This window comes from Prionailurus viverrinus, chromosome A2, assembly GCF_022837055.1.
Source record: "Prionailurus viverrinus isolate Anna chromosome A2, UM_Priviv_1.0, whole genome shotgun sequence".
NCBI lineage: Eukaryota > Metazoa > Chordata > Mammalia > Carnivora > Felidae > Prionailurus > Prionailurus viverrinus.
The window spans coordinates 31,470,135-31,484,245 of NC_062562.1; the positions used below are offsets into that span (position 1 = coordinate 31,470,135).

The 14,111-nt window shown below is 43.0% G+C and overlaps 1 protein-coding gene across 4 annotated transcripts in view; it reads right to left on the reverse strand.

Annotated features, from left to right (window-relative positions):
- Window positions 1-14,111, reverse strand: part of ADAMTS9 (ADAM metallopeptidase with thrombospondin type 1 motif 9) — a 162,490-nt gene that overhangs the window by 117,760 nt on the left and 30,619 nt on the right. For 3 of the 4 annotated variants that reach the window (XM_047850811.1, XM_047850813.1, XM_047850810.1), the window contains 6 exons: window positions 13,994-14,106; window positions 13,237-13,277; window positions 13,000-13,105; window positions 8,343-8,489; window positions 6,963-7,104; window positions 5,414-5,518 (listed from right to left, as the gene is read on the reverse strand). In XM_047850811.1, the coding sequence (XP_047706767.1) occupies window positions 5,414-5,518; window positions 6,963-7,104; window positions 8,343-8,489; window positions 13,000-13,105; window positions 13,237-13,277; window positions 13,994-14,106 (654 nt within the window). The remainder of the gene's footprint in view (window positions 1-5,413; window positions 5,519-6,962; window positions 7,105-8,342; window positions 8,490-12,999; window positions 13,106-13,236; window positions 13,278-13,993; window positions 14,107-14,111) is intronic. The other variant, XM_047850812.1, reaches the window with a different exon arrangement.

A 14,111-nucleotide genomic window follows, 5' to 3' on the forward strand; every position in this document is an offset into this window, starting at 1 on the left:
ATTTTAATCTCGTCCTTATTGATTTTAGGCCATGTCTTCATTTACCACTTGCTTGAATAAAACTAACCAATGAGTGGTTGGTTCCAGGCTCTCAGGGTAACTCCAGTGGCCAGGCTCAAAGTGCTCAATTAGTCTATTTGGAAAAGTGAGGAGAGGAAGCGGGCAGACTGGCTGCAGACAGGGCCAAAGTGAGTTACTGGATTTGCAGAGCAAATGTCCATTAAGAAGGCTCAAAGATGCTGTGAGCCTGGTAAAATATGTTTTATTGCTCCCCGCAGATTCGAAAAGCCAATTTTAATTAAGTGGCAGAGAAAAAAAAAAGCACGTTAGAGGATTCCTATAAACTCCCTCCACCAAAGCACACAGGATGAGACTAGAGCAAAATGGACGTATTCCAGAGAGCCCTAAACTTTATTGCTTTTTTTGTTACTAATGGTTTCAGATTCTCCAGCCTGCAGCAGGAAGAAGGCCATGATGCTTAAAACAAAACCAAACAGAATAAAACTCCTCAGCAGGACAAGGGATTCGAGAAGCCCATTTCAACCCTCTGCCATTGTTGGGGTGTGAGGCCCTGACACAAAGCGAGGTCACGGAGCAGCGGACAAAGCGCTGGCTGCAGTGGCGGCAGGAGGGTGATGCCCCGCAGCTTGCTCAGATCTCTGAAGTGAAGCTGGTGGTGGCTGGCTGCCGTGATTTATCTGCAGGGAGGGCAGAGGCAGAGGCAGAGGCCCGCCGAGGCTGGGGCCGGGGGTGGGGTGGGGGGGGGGGGGGAGCGTGCTGGGAAAATGGACGACAAATAAGATGCAGGGGAAGGTCCCAGACTGAACGGGGCGGCCACACAGAAGGCTCAGCCAACAATGACTCAAAGGGTACACTTAGGCTTCCTCTACTTCGCAGCGCCTTCTCCCTCGTAATTATTCTGTTAGGGCATCTTAGGATGGCTCCCTTTCCCTGGGCTGTGTGGCAGAGGCTTAAAACGTTGCGCAGAGAACTCTGGGCAACCCTGGACCCGAGAAAGGCGGGCGGAGGAAGAGGGACAACGGCACTTCCCGAAATCATTTTGGATCTGTCTCCACAAGGCTCTTGAACGTTTATTGCAACGTACACACATACGAATAAAGGAGAGAGGTAGTAGCTTGGTCTAGAGCACCACCATCCAATGAGAATGTACCAGAAGCCACACACTTAAGAAAAGGTTTTTAATATCTAGAAGCCACCTTAAAGCAAGTAAAAAGAAAACTGAATTTTAATATGTTTTTACTTAGCTCCAAGTATCTGAATAGTATTACTTCTGTGTGCGACCAATGCACAATTTGGTTTTTTGCACTCTTTTTCTCATACTCGGTCTTCAACACCTGCTGTATGTTTTCTCTTAAGCACATCTCAGGTTAGGACTGACATGTGAAGGGCTCATTAGCCATGTGCGGCTACTGGCTGCCATGCCAGATGGTGCAGGTCTTAGAAAGACAAAGCTTGGAAGGCCAATGGTCTCGTGGTGAGCGGGGGCTCTGCCACAAACTCACCCTGCGACCCTAGGTGAGTCCCTGACTCTGTTTCCACACCTGAAAACGGACACCAACCTGCAAAGTTGTCGTGAGTATAACACTAGAGACAGTGTATCTAAAGCACCCAGTACACAGCTGTGTAAGTCAGGGGACCTGACTAAATAAAGTTAGTAAGATAATGACAAACATTTATACAACTCTTAACTGTGACACATATGCTGCCTTCCCAATGGCGAGAAAATGGAAATAATTTTTGACATTAAATAGAGAAAAAAAATTGTAAAAAGGCAAGATTAATGACATAGTTAAGTGAGGCCGAGACCCCAAGCTGCCTACCCAATATCCATTCTCTCCTATATCCTTGGTAAAAGAATCTGTATTTCCGCAGATTCTTGCACAGATCAGAGAAGTCAGCAGACTACATTGGGTGACATTCCTGGGAAGGTCTTTCTGCCCCTTTGTCCCCTGCCCCTTGGTTTCATTCTGCCTGGAACACATACTTGATGGCTGGAGTCTCTGCAGCCATTCTGTGATCTTGAGGAGGAAATTCATTTGCATATGAGAGCAGAACAGGAAGACATTAGGAACCTACGTCTCTGCCTGATGATTTGTGGAACTGCCACAACAGTTCTATAACCTGTCTAGTTCGGGACTAATTTTTTTGTATGTGTCAGAAAAAAGGGCTAATTTGCTTACATTACTATAATTGGATCTGACCTAAACAAAATCTTAATTAATATACAAATGGGGTCATAGCTGATGACTCTCAAATCCAGCCCTCAAGGCCAGCTGCTAAAAACAGGTTTTACAAATTCTACAAAATAACGAGAAATTCCTATACTTACAATTAAAAACTGATCTGCAAATCAAATATTCCTTACTGATGTGAACACTGATGTGCAGGAAGGGAAGGAGAAGAAGCAGCTTAGAATAACAGGAGAAGTGGGGCACCTGGCTGGCTCAATCCAAAGAGCATGTGACTCTTGATCTCAGGGTCGTGAGTTCAAATCCCACATTGGGTACAGAGCTTATTGAAAACAACAACAACAACAACAACAACAACAAGAATAGGAGAAGTGCCTGGAAATCAGAGCTGTTTGGCAGATATGTCCCAAGAGACTCTATTTCACCAGGCAAATTCGACAAATAATTACATAGTGGAAGAGCCATTACTTCATAACAAAGTGCTAAGCGGCTGGTGGAATCCAAGCCAAAATACAGTCAGCCTTTTTTAAAGGTATCCAGGACCACTTAAACGATAGTTTATATAAATGCGTCTTTTTTGAGAGGCTGGTCAATTTTGTCCTAAGGAGACTTAAAACCAGAGTTTCATACCTCAGACTCACAAAAAGGGTTAAAATGAAATGTTAATGGACTTAACAAGAGAATGGAGAAAATAAAGACAATTGGAGTCATTCATCAAAATAACATCGTGTCAGCAGCTCAAGACAGATCACTGCTGAGGGAGCAGGGCAGAAAGAAGAGAAAGAAACAAGAAATTAACCCCACCGCAAAGGGAGTCCGAATCGGCTGGAGAAAAGGCATATGGTTTTACTGCTAAATCTAAGAAAACAAAACAAAATGGAGGAAAAAAGAACACCAAGGATTTCTACGCCAACAATTCCACCATCTTGGGCATATGCAAAATGCATAAAGGCTCGTCAGGGAAATAAACACACACGTGCCCGCATCTTTAATAAAAGCTGCTAGACTTGGATACTTTTTCTAAAACAGAACCAACAGCTACCTATCGTGTTCTCCGCATAGTTGCTTCTCTGAGAGTGTTCTGAGCCTGCCCTCTGGAATGCCTTGAAGTCTTTTGCTCTTGCTAAACATAAGCATACAGAGAAAAAGACTTCTGAAAGATCTACCAAATTTCCCCATCCCTCAGGTCTAAGATTACCCTGCAACCCCTTATCTTCTGCTTCTGTTACGAAAACAGAAGATCAGAAAAAGATACGACAAATGTCCTCCCAACTTCTTTTGTGTTTCAGGGTTGACTGGGATGCCACAATGCTACGTTGACGTTGGTAGCCCATTCGCGGCACTATCACTAAATACAATCCACGTCATCCTATTACTAAAAATTCTTTGGTACGGTTTTTCCAGCGATAACGTGCACGAGAAATGGACATAGCAGGTGGGTACGTCAGATTGACTAAGGACCACCACGGGATAACACCAGTGATTTTTCTGGGATCAAACAGAATCAATTTAGGCAACCTAGTTAGCTGGCTCTAACTCAAGCCAACCAACCAAGGCGTCAGCTAGGTCCAATCTAGGAACCACTTGCATCAATGGTCTGTCTGGATCAATGGAAACCTGAGAACCATATTCTCACTCAAACCTGTGATCTTCCAGCCATCAACACGTTGAGATAAACGTCCTGCAAAAAGTGAAGAATTCTCTCTGGCCAAGGAGAGCAATGTCTTTTGAAGTTAACGAAAGGTGCGAAAGCTACTGTGCTCACGTCCATATATAGTTTTGGTTAGGTTGTTATTGGGGAAAGCTGTATTCTCAAGTGCTGAGGTCCTTAGCCATCACGAAGCGACAACATGAGCTGACGGAGTCACCAAGTAAGTCAGGTATAAAATCAGCTTCATTGTAATTTTTAATTTTTTGTACTGAACTGTGTAATTTTTCAAATAACTTTCATACTCGCCAGCTCGTGTAACTTTACAACCACCCTGACACACGAGTAAAGAAGCCACCGGTCTTCCTGCTTGACCACTGGGACCAAAGGAGCTCAGTGGGCCTGAGGTATGGCCACCACAGTAGACGCTTCAGACAAAGCAGAGGAGGAAAAGAGGGTGGGGAGGGGCTTGGGTGTATGGGGACACTGCCCTGATGAGCTAAGTGACCGTGGGCAAGTCACTTCTTTTTTAAATTCCCTATCTAGAAGACCAGGGAAGGGAGAGTTCAAGTCTGTCATTTCTGAGGACCTCTTCTATGGACATCCTGAGGGCTACTAATTCCACAAGGGAAACTAGAGGCAAATGAAATGAGCCAAGAACAGAATATTAAAAGTAAGGAAAGTGGAGAGTGGGAAGAAGACAGAAGACAGGAAAAATCTATGTAAGGATGACAAGAGACTCAGAAAATAGTCCCAGGACTGCATCACTGGTGCGCGCAAGGACACCATTTCCAAAGGGATAAAATCAGGTTTAGATCTAAAACTTCTTGTAGCCAACTTTTTTGTGATGATGATGATGATGGTATCACTGATGTACTAACTTTTTATTCTTGCAGTGGAAAGCAAGTGCAGGAGGTGGCATTGATCATATTCCTAGGGGTGTGGACGCATCGTTATTTCCGGGCTGTACGAGTAGCAGATTTTGTTTGGTCATTAACAGGTAAGTGGGAATAAGTGCAAATTCAGAATTTGCATTTGGATATATCCCAAGCGACCTCACAGCTCCTTTAAGGGACCAACACAGGCTGGGACAATCGTGGTATCCCACTAGTGAACAAAATAAGTTCACGGTATATCTGCGTTTCTTTGATTTTAAGACCCTCCATCAATTTAAAAACAGCCTTCCACTGCCCCCCCCGCCACCCGCCACCTCCTGCAAAAGAAAGAGAAGAGAAAGGAACACCATCTCGCATTAAATGTACCCATACACTGAAAAGCACATTGGGATTTGAGGGAGGCTAAAATGAGAGAAGGGGGTGGGTTTCAAATTGAGGCAAATAATGATGGCTCGGTGTCTTGCAGCATTATTGCACTGTAATGTAAGTCTTCCCAATTTTCAAATGTAAAGTCGAACCTCCTGGCCCCAAAAGGTATTACGCATGCTAAAACACACTGCATCAACTTCTATTCTAAACGACGGCGACCAAGCTGACAGCTACAGTTTTGCCCGTTTCTGCCGCCCCGAGACAAAAGAACGGATTGGGGTGCTACTTGCCTTTCCAGGCTCACACTCTGTCCCGTCTGCCCAGGGCGTGTGCTGAGTCCGGCAGCCTTTGTGCGCTCCGTCCACATTATGGCACCAGAGCCGTCTACACTGCATCTGCTCAATTGCGTTAAACAAAAATTCAGCGATTAGACGTTATGGGACCAGGCAAGGACTGCTTTCAACTAACGTTTGGCCGGCGAGAGAGCGTGGGTTGGAAAGGGATTGGTTTTTTTTCCTTGCTATGATGAATGATAAAATATTCCAAAGGCTTAGAGGGCAGCCCGTGAGACACATTTCGACGTCTGGTAGGACTTCAGATGGTGTAAAGGGGGAATCTTTGCCATCATGAGTAATGCAGAAAGGAATATAATCATGGACAAATTTTACTAAAAATGTTTACTATCTCCCTGGAATCCCTGTGTTTCCCAATTCACCATGCTATCTCGGAAGTCTCTCCCTCCAAAACAGCCAAACAGACTCCCACAGGAAGGAAAGGGGGTACCTTTTGGAAGCACACTTGCACCCTGATAACCAATGGATAGCATTGGTCCAAGTGCCCACAGCGCAGAGATTAAAATATCCCACACCCACCACTTGAGCTACTGCCAGAAATGATCTCAAGCCCCACATGGTCACGGGACACGGCCCTGACAAGCTGAAACCGGGGAACAGGTTTGCCTCATGAACCGCCTTCACCGAATCTAGAAGATTCTGTGTGGTAAAGGTCACCCCGACAAGTCAGGGGAGAGAGAGAAAAGGGCTGAGCTGTGCCATCACCAGCTCTGTGACCCCTGCCTCTCTGAGCTCACTTTCCCACGTGAAAAATGAAAAAGATAATGGGGATCTCTCTTTTGGGCTGCCACGACAGGGTAATGAGAATGTGTAGGTGAAGTACCACCCAGCGGCAAGCACTATTCCTACTTGATCACCAACATCACTATTACTATTGTCCTAAACAGCCAGTGGACCCTTCTCAAGTTTACCATGAGTGGCTGATGTTAGACCGAGAAGCCAGTGGGAAACTGTGAATTAAAAATGCCAGAATCAGGGCGCCTGGGTGGCTCAGTCGATCAGGCTGGATCCAACTCGTGGTTCCGGCTCAGGTCATGATCTCGTGGTTTCGCGAGTTCGAGCCCCTCATTGGGCTCTGCACTGGTGGCACAGGGCCTGCGTGAGATTCTCTCTGTCCCCTTCTCTCTGCACCTCCCCCACTCAGACTGTCTCTGCCCCTCTCAAAATAAGTAACTAAAATGTAAAAGTGTTAGGGGCGCCTGGGTGGCGCAGTCGGTTAAGCGTCCGACTTCAGCCAGGTCACGATCTCGCGGTCCGTGAGTTCGAGCCCCGCGTCAGGCTCTGGGCTGATGGCTCGGAGCCTGGAGCCTGTTTCCGATTCTGTGTCTCCCTCTCTCTCTGCCCCTCCCCCGTTCATGCTCTGTCTCTCTCTGTCCCAAAAATAAATAAAAACATTGAAAAAATAAATAAATAAAATAAAATGTAAAAGTGTTAGAAAACTGTCCAGAATCAAGGGATGAGGACAGAGATAGCCCCACACACTTACCATATACGGGCACACCTGAGAACCTGGTCCAAAAATCAATTCACATTGTTTATTCACGTTGTAAAGGAGGCCCGGCAGTTGGGGAGGCAGAGGGTAGCGTCTGGCTTCAGGTTCATTAAGCAAACACTCACCGTAACCAGTGCTGTGGAAAGCAGAAAAACACAGATGGTGAGAGCATTGGATGAGATGTGGCTGTCAAAGGCTCCAGATGAAAGTGAAGGCCATCCCGCCTTTTAAAGGTAGAGCGGATAGTTTATTTTTCAAATGTGCTTTACTCTGTATATCCCAGGCTAAACTCCAGGAGCTGAAGTTCTATTTTTGGCATATACTTGTTTGTGGATCTGCTGGCGATCCATACAATATAGTCAGTAGGAAATACGTAGTTTTCCTAGCATTTATCACATTTTGGGGCAATTACCTATTATTATTTGCTATCGTCTCCAATAGACTGCAAGCTTCTTAGGGGCAAAGATACTATCTTTTTCATGTGCGCATGGGGCTCTAAACATTATAGCAACAGGTCTTTAGTAATTGTTTGCTGAATAGATGAGTGAGTGAACCTACAACCATAGTAAGCAACCCTTCAGATCATCTGGTTAAAAAGAAAAAACAGCAACCCTCCGCTTCTTTGACTTTTCTGCAAACACCTCTTCTGGAAAATTCACACCTGGTGAGTTCTGATTAATAAGCCCCCTCTTCCCTGTGGCTGAAGAAATATACACCCAGTGACCTTGGACAATCACTTAACCTTTCGTACATCTGGGAGAGAACAGCAATAAATCTGTGACACAGGGATATTGTATAATGTAATTGGATCTCTGAACTGCCTGGCAGGAAGCTTAAAAAACAAAACAAGAAAAGAGAGGAAAGAAGGAGAGAGAGAGGGAGACAGAGACAGAGACAGAGACAGAGACAGAGACAGAATGTTCTCAATTCAACAACATGGAGGTCTGTGTAATTTTCATCCACCCACATTACCCTCTTTGGGGTCATCTCACCACCCTCCCCCTTTCCAAGCCAAAATTACTAAGTTGCAACCACATAAATATTTGTGGCCTTCCTTCATCGTGTAATCACAATCGTGGTCCCTCCCCGAAGACCTGAACAGATTTCATATCTTTACCAAGAATGAAGCAACATTTACATATTCTCTTTAAGATCCTGACCTTTTCTTTAGCTCAGTCTGTAATCTTCAAAACTCTGGCAAGGATAGAACTGCACAGATGTCACAGAGTATTTTTTTTACCTCCTCCCAGGAATGTCAACAAAAATAACAACTCAAAAGGAATGCTTGACTCTACATTTTCTTTCCCACAATGAGTTCACTACATGGAGGCCAGACACTAGAAGCGCGTGCTTGAAAGAAAGTTTAAGTCTTACTCTAAAAACTCAGTGATATATTTTCGACTACATTTTGACCACATCCAGGGGTTGGTGTAGAAGTTCAAGGTGGGAGCCATGACATGCTGGGGACTCTTCACTCCTTCCTCTTTGCACTTGTTGTTGTCATCGTGAGGCATGTTGAACCTAAGGCCAAAGAGACAAAGATGGGAACATCAACAAACACCAAAGGATTGAGCTCTCATCATTGCTACAAGAATGCATCTAAGAGCAAAAAGTTAACTGACGTCTTCATTGCGGCTAAGAACCTACATCCTGGTGATCACAAGAAAACCTACTGGATGGTTCCAGGCAGAGTGAAGCATAAAACAGAATTCTCCCCCAATTTAATACAAAGGGCCTTTAATGTATAAAAAAACAAAACGAAACAAAAAAAAAGGACAGTGGGCCATGATCTGGGTCAAGTGTACTTTTTGGAATTGCAGAGGCTGTGAACGTGCTATAGTTGGTGCTAGAAAACAGTAGTTGGAATTCCTAATAAGCTGTTAAAGGCCAATTTATAGAGTCAAGAATTTGGCCAAGTTATGATAGCATCGTGAATACAAAGAGTCAGTCAAGTGTCAAAACTTGAGGCCAAAAGCTTTCTAATAAGAGGCTCACTATGGGTCTTGGCATCTCTCCTTTTGGGTCCGGCTGACGAATGATATAACTGCATAGGTATATCATTATAAAGGAATGTGAAGTTCGTGCACAATAAAACCCATTAAGGAAAGCGGCAGGCGTGGAAGCCGGAGACATGCCAATTCAATTGGCTTAACGCAGACATGGCAAATAGTTTCATGCTTCCTGCCAACGCCAATTGATTGGTACTGGCTTCCTAAAAAGTTGGGCACAAAAAGATTCTAAAACTAATCCAGGTTCTACCCGAGAAAAGGCGATGATGGAGTGTCAATGTCCTCTGGGGCTTGGGAGGGAACTCAGCAGCAGCATTAACACATACTTGCCATTCTTGGCTTTGCCAGAGAAAATGGGGCCTGGGGGGGGGTGGTGTGGGGAGGGAAGGACAGGAAGCATTTCTCAATCTAGAAACATCAATTCTATGACCCACATGCCATTCACAGCTCAGGTAACAAACCCCCAGGGACTGTCCTCTCTGAATGATGCTGCAGTCACAAAATTGATGCATGTGATTAATTTTGCATTTGGGGAAGAATTTGCATCATGAGTTCATCCTGAAATAGGGAAAGCAGCGAGCTAGGCAGAAGTGTGTGGACTTGTTTCACATTCAAAGCCCAGATAAAAGCCTATAAAATGCATTTCATTCATTTGCCTTGGGTTTGGTTTTCTTCTACATTGGAAAAAAAAAAAACAAAACTTGGGCTCCTCAATAATTACTGCCTGATGGAGTAAATTCCGAATGGAAATTATGAGATAGAAAACCTTTATCTGTCTAAGTTCAAATGAATAGTTCTTCAGGCTTCCGAGTCCATTTTCTGCAAAGAATGACTGTCCCAGTTGCCAGTTCCCTGATGCAAAGTCACTGTCATTCTTATACCAACAAACCCAACACAAACAACACCCTCAAATCTTAGTTTTTTGTTTCCTTGTGGTGCAGAGGATCTGGTGTTTGTGGGTAAATTGCTTGATTAAGGCCCCACAGCTGATGGGGTGGGGGAGCTGGGATTGGAAAGCACTTCAGTCTGACTCTAAAACCTCTGTGTTTTGGAATATATACAAAGCATATTCTCTCCTGTTAGACAAATTGTACAAGATTTGTCAGAAATACTGCGTAAAGATCTCTGTATCTTTACAGAGTAGAGACTCAGTGACCTCCCAAATTCTTCCTACCTCAGAGCTGGTACAAGAATGTAGGAACTATTTTCGAAGCATCCAATGATGCTCGATGCACATAAGATCAATTGCTTTTTCCTCTCCAACAGGGTTTTATGTTGTCAGACAGTCATGACTGTAACAACTTAACATTTAATCTTTAAAAAGGTCATTAGAAAATTTGCTAAAAAGTACTGTAGCAAATTAAAATATATATATACATATGTATATATGTATGTATACATATATATGTATATATATTCATTATATATTATATTCATTATATAATATATATATCCATTATATTATATATATAATTATATTATATATATTCATTATATATTCAATATATATTCATTATATATTCATATATATTCATTATATATATATATATTCATTATAGTCATTTTCCTTAAAATATAAGCAAACCTAACTATATGAGACAAAGCACCAAAACAGAAAGAATTCACTAAAGGGCTAGAGCTCTACCTTTTGTTTCGCTAATACCTCACATCATTCACCAATTACTTCATTTTTTTTTTTTAAACTTCTTAACACTTCAGAGATGTGGTGCATATGTTTTAGCCCTATCTAATAGTTAGGGAAACAGCATACATTTTTCTCAAGTCAAAGAATTAGTCCAGAACTTGCGTATCTGGCTCCCAGCTCCCTAGTTCCAATGTCACAAGTTGGTACCTCAACATTAGCAACTAAACTTGAGGCAATTTAATATTGCCAAGGTCAAACACAGGGAAACAACACTATCCACCATGTGGGGATTATGAAGTTTAAGGGAGACCATGTCAAAAGCTCCTAGGCCAATGCCAACAACATGGTTTTTGTTGGGGGAGATGTGTGTTGACTACAGGTGACACAGCTGAGGCTCCTCTGTAGCTGAAAGTATTCAGGTTTTGCTGATCAAAATTCTTACTTTCCTTAAAATACAAACTTAGTAAACTGACTATCTAAAAGGAGTTTGTAAGCTCTTGTGAGGAAGGAATTAACAGGAAACTAATTATATTTCTTTAAATAGTATACGCCTCTTGACCATACATTGTGGGGAATTGTTAAGCTGTTAATCACAAAAACTCTTGCCTTTTTTTGAATGCATTCCTATCTCTATAATTTCCCCCATTGTGGTCTGCCTTGTTGAAACGCCACCCTACTCTTCATGGCCAAACCTATACCTCCTATTTAAAGGTCTAAAGCAATTACTAGACTTTATGCAAAAGAAACAAAATCCCCCAAAGATTCTATTAAAATAAGTTTGGGAAAAGAGAGTTAAACAAAACTAAGCAGTTTACTTTTAATACAGGACTTGTCAGAGCCTTGACTTTATGTCACTCAGCCTTGTGACTCCAAGCAGGGCTCTACCGGGAAGAAAAAAAATGTTTTAAATCACTTGAATATAAAAATCCTTCTCCCCTTCACAGAGCACTCTCCTGGAATTATTGTTGGAGCGCTTGTATTGGGAAATGTTGGTAGGACCAGTTTTTAAACTGAGTTCCAAGAAATCCTTGAGTTTCACAAAAATATCTCAGAAACCAAAAAGACAAAGAGGAAGCAGACTAAGAAGGACTCTGGCTCACCATATCTGCTTAAGTGAAAGCCATTTCTCTTTTGTGCTATAAATATTGAGCATCTGACAATATTTCCTTTGGAGAAAAGAAAACAGGCATGCTCTAAAAATATGCTTCAAAGTTTTAAAATATACCTATTATATGCTGAACTAAATTGGAGATGGCTTTACATATGCAACTTGCTTTCCTTCTAGAATATCACATTGTGCATACATGCCTTCAAAACTCATTTGTTGAGGGGCACCTGGGTGACTCAGTCAGTTGAATGTCCAACTTCGGCTCAGATCATGATCTCATAGTTTATGGGTTCAAGACCCGTGTCGGGCTCTGTGCTGACAGCTCAGAGCCTAGAGTCTGCTTTGGATTCTGTGTCTCCCTCTCTCTCTGCCCCTCCCCAACTCATGCTCTCTCTCTTTCTCAAAAATAATTTTTTTTTAATTAAAAAAGTTTTAAATTAAAAATTAAAAAAAATTGTTGAATGAAAAAGCTTGCTTGATAGATTATTTTTCCTCTAAACAAAGTTAACAATGACATGCAAACTGATACACAACTACATTAGTGACATCTTTTGAAAAAATTATTTTTAAAAGACATAGCATAAGTAACTCATCCTAGAAAGAAAACAATGCAGATCAAAAATCAGAAGAATTTCTCGTAAATGTACACTCTTTCACCCATGTTCTAACTATCCTTTGTCTCTAAAGAACAAAAAGGAAAGGCCAATTTCATAATAACCACTAAGTGACCATAGTTAGGAAATGTTTTCTTCTCTGTATCTTTAATCTCTTCCCTGAAAAAAGGGATGTCATTGTGCCTAGAGGCTAAATGTCTGAAAGACAGCCTTGTATATCTACGATCAGGAATGATCTGGATTTGCGAAAATCTCGTGAACCAGGGGAAGAGAGACCGACCCTTCCAGATAAAGATGTTACGTCACAAAAGTTTCCTAAGCTAATACACCCTCAGCTTCAGTGGATGGGCTGGAAAGGCCTCATTCCTCCAATTCCCAGTAGGAAAGGAGAATATCAGATGGTGCACAGAAAACATGCGCATTTGAACCCAGGATACACGTCAGCCATGGCTGAAGAGGGTTCACCGCATTACTCAACTTTCTAAAGTCTACGTTGTTTCTCCCAGTTAGGTCCAAGGCTCTTCAATCCTAAAATCTCTATTATGACTCTAAGAGTACGTTCCACTCTCTGAAGTCAAGTGAATACTCACTGATGCCAAGGAAGAAAAGGGTTAGGTCACTGTGAATTAAATGGAAACACGGAAAGGAAACGTACACATGGCCCAGCTCGTGGGCTATTGTGAAAGCCGTGCTCAGTCCACTGTCTTCACTAATAGAACAGCTTCGGTAGGGATCACAGATGGTACCCAGTTCAGCAAGACCTATTCAAAGGGGGGAAAAAAAAGAAGGAAAGAAAGACTGAGAATTGCTTTAAAAAGCAACTGCGGCTTGGAATAAAAACATGCGGTAGACTGTTGAAGCCACGGAGGATACATACACAGAGCACACTCACCTAAGGTGTCACATTTGTCATGAGCTCTGCAGATATCCTGTCTGAAAGCAAAGCAGACTTAGGGCCAGGATAATAGCAAAGAGTAAATGTCAACACAAGTAAAACACTTCCCAATCCCCTAGACATTCACAACAGCACCCACCTTGCGGGGCAGGAGGTTACAAAACGCCAACAAGGCCAAGGGTTTGCAACTCAAAAAAGCTTGGGAGCCAGTGACTTCCGGATTAAAAGCTACATCTAGCGGTCTTCTTCTGCCGCAGGGGTAGCCACAGAGCAAGTGAAAACCTCTCCAACTGGGACTTTTCCCTCCCACAGCGGTGTCAGTGCTTCTAGTTCCCTTGGGAGCATTCCTTTGGGAGAAGGCTCCGGATGCCTTTCGTTTCAGTTCTTGTAAGAGTAAGCGTTTGTGACTATATCCAAGGTGGCCAACAAGAAATACAGATAGGACAGCACCCCTCTTGGTTGCCCTGCATGGCGCTTCAAACATTTTTGAGTTAGTAGCTGCCATTTACAAATTGGAAGATTTAAGGGGCGCCTGGGTGGCGTGGTCGGTTAAGCGTCCGACTCTTGATCTCGGCTCAGGTCATGATCTCACAGTTTGTGAGTTTGAACCCTGCATCAGGCTCTGTGCTGATGGTGCGGGGAGCCTGCTTGGGATTCTGTCTCTCCTTCTCTCTGGCCCTCCCCTGCTTGTGCACTCTCTCTCTCTCTCTCTCTCTCTCAAAATAAATAAACTTAAAAAAAAAAATCCATATACCTCGTTACAAGAACAGCGGTGTCATGCTGGATTCCACCTGGATAGTTGGAGTGCTGCCACTGGCAAAAATTTCTTAATGTTGTCTGGGCGTTAAAAGATATGGAAGGTCCTTCCTAAA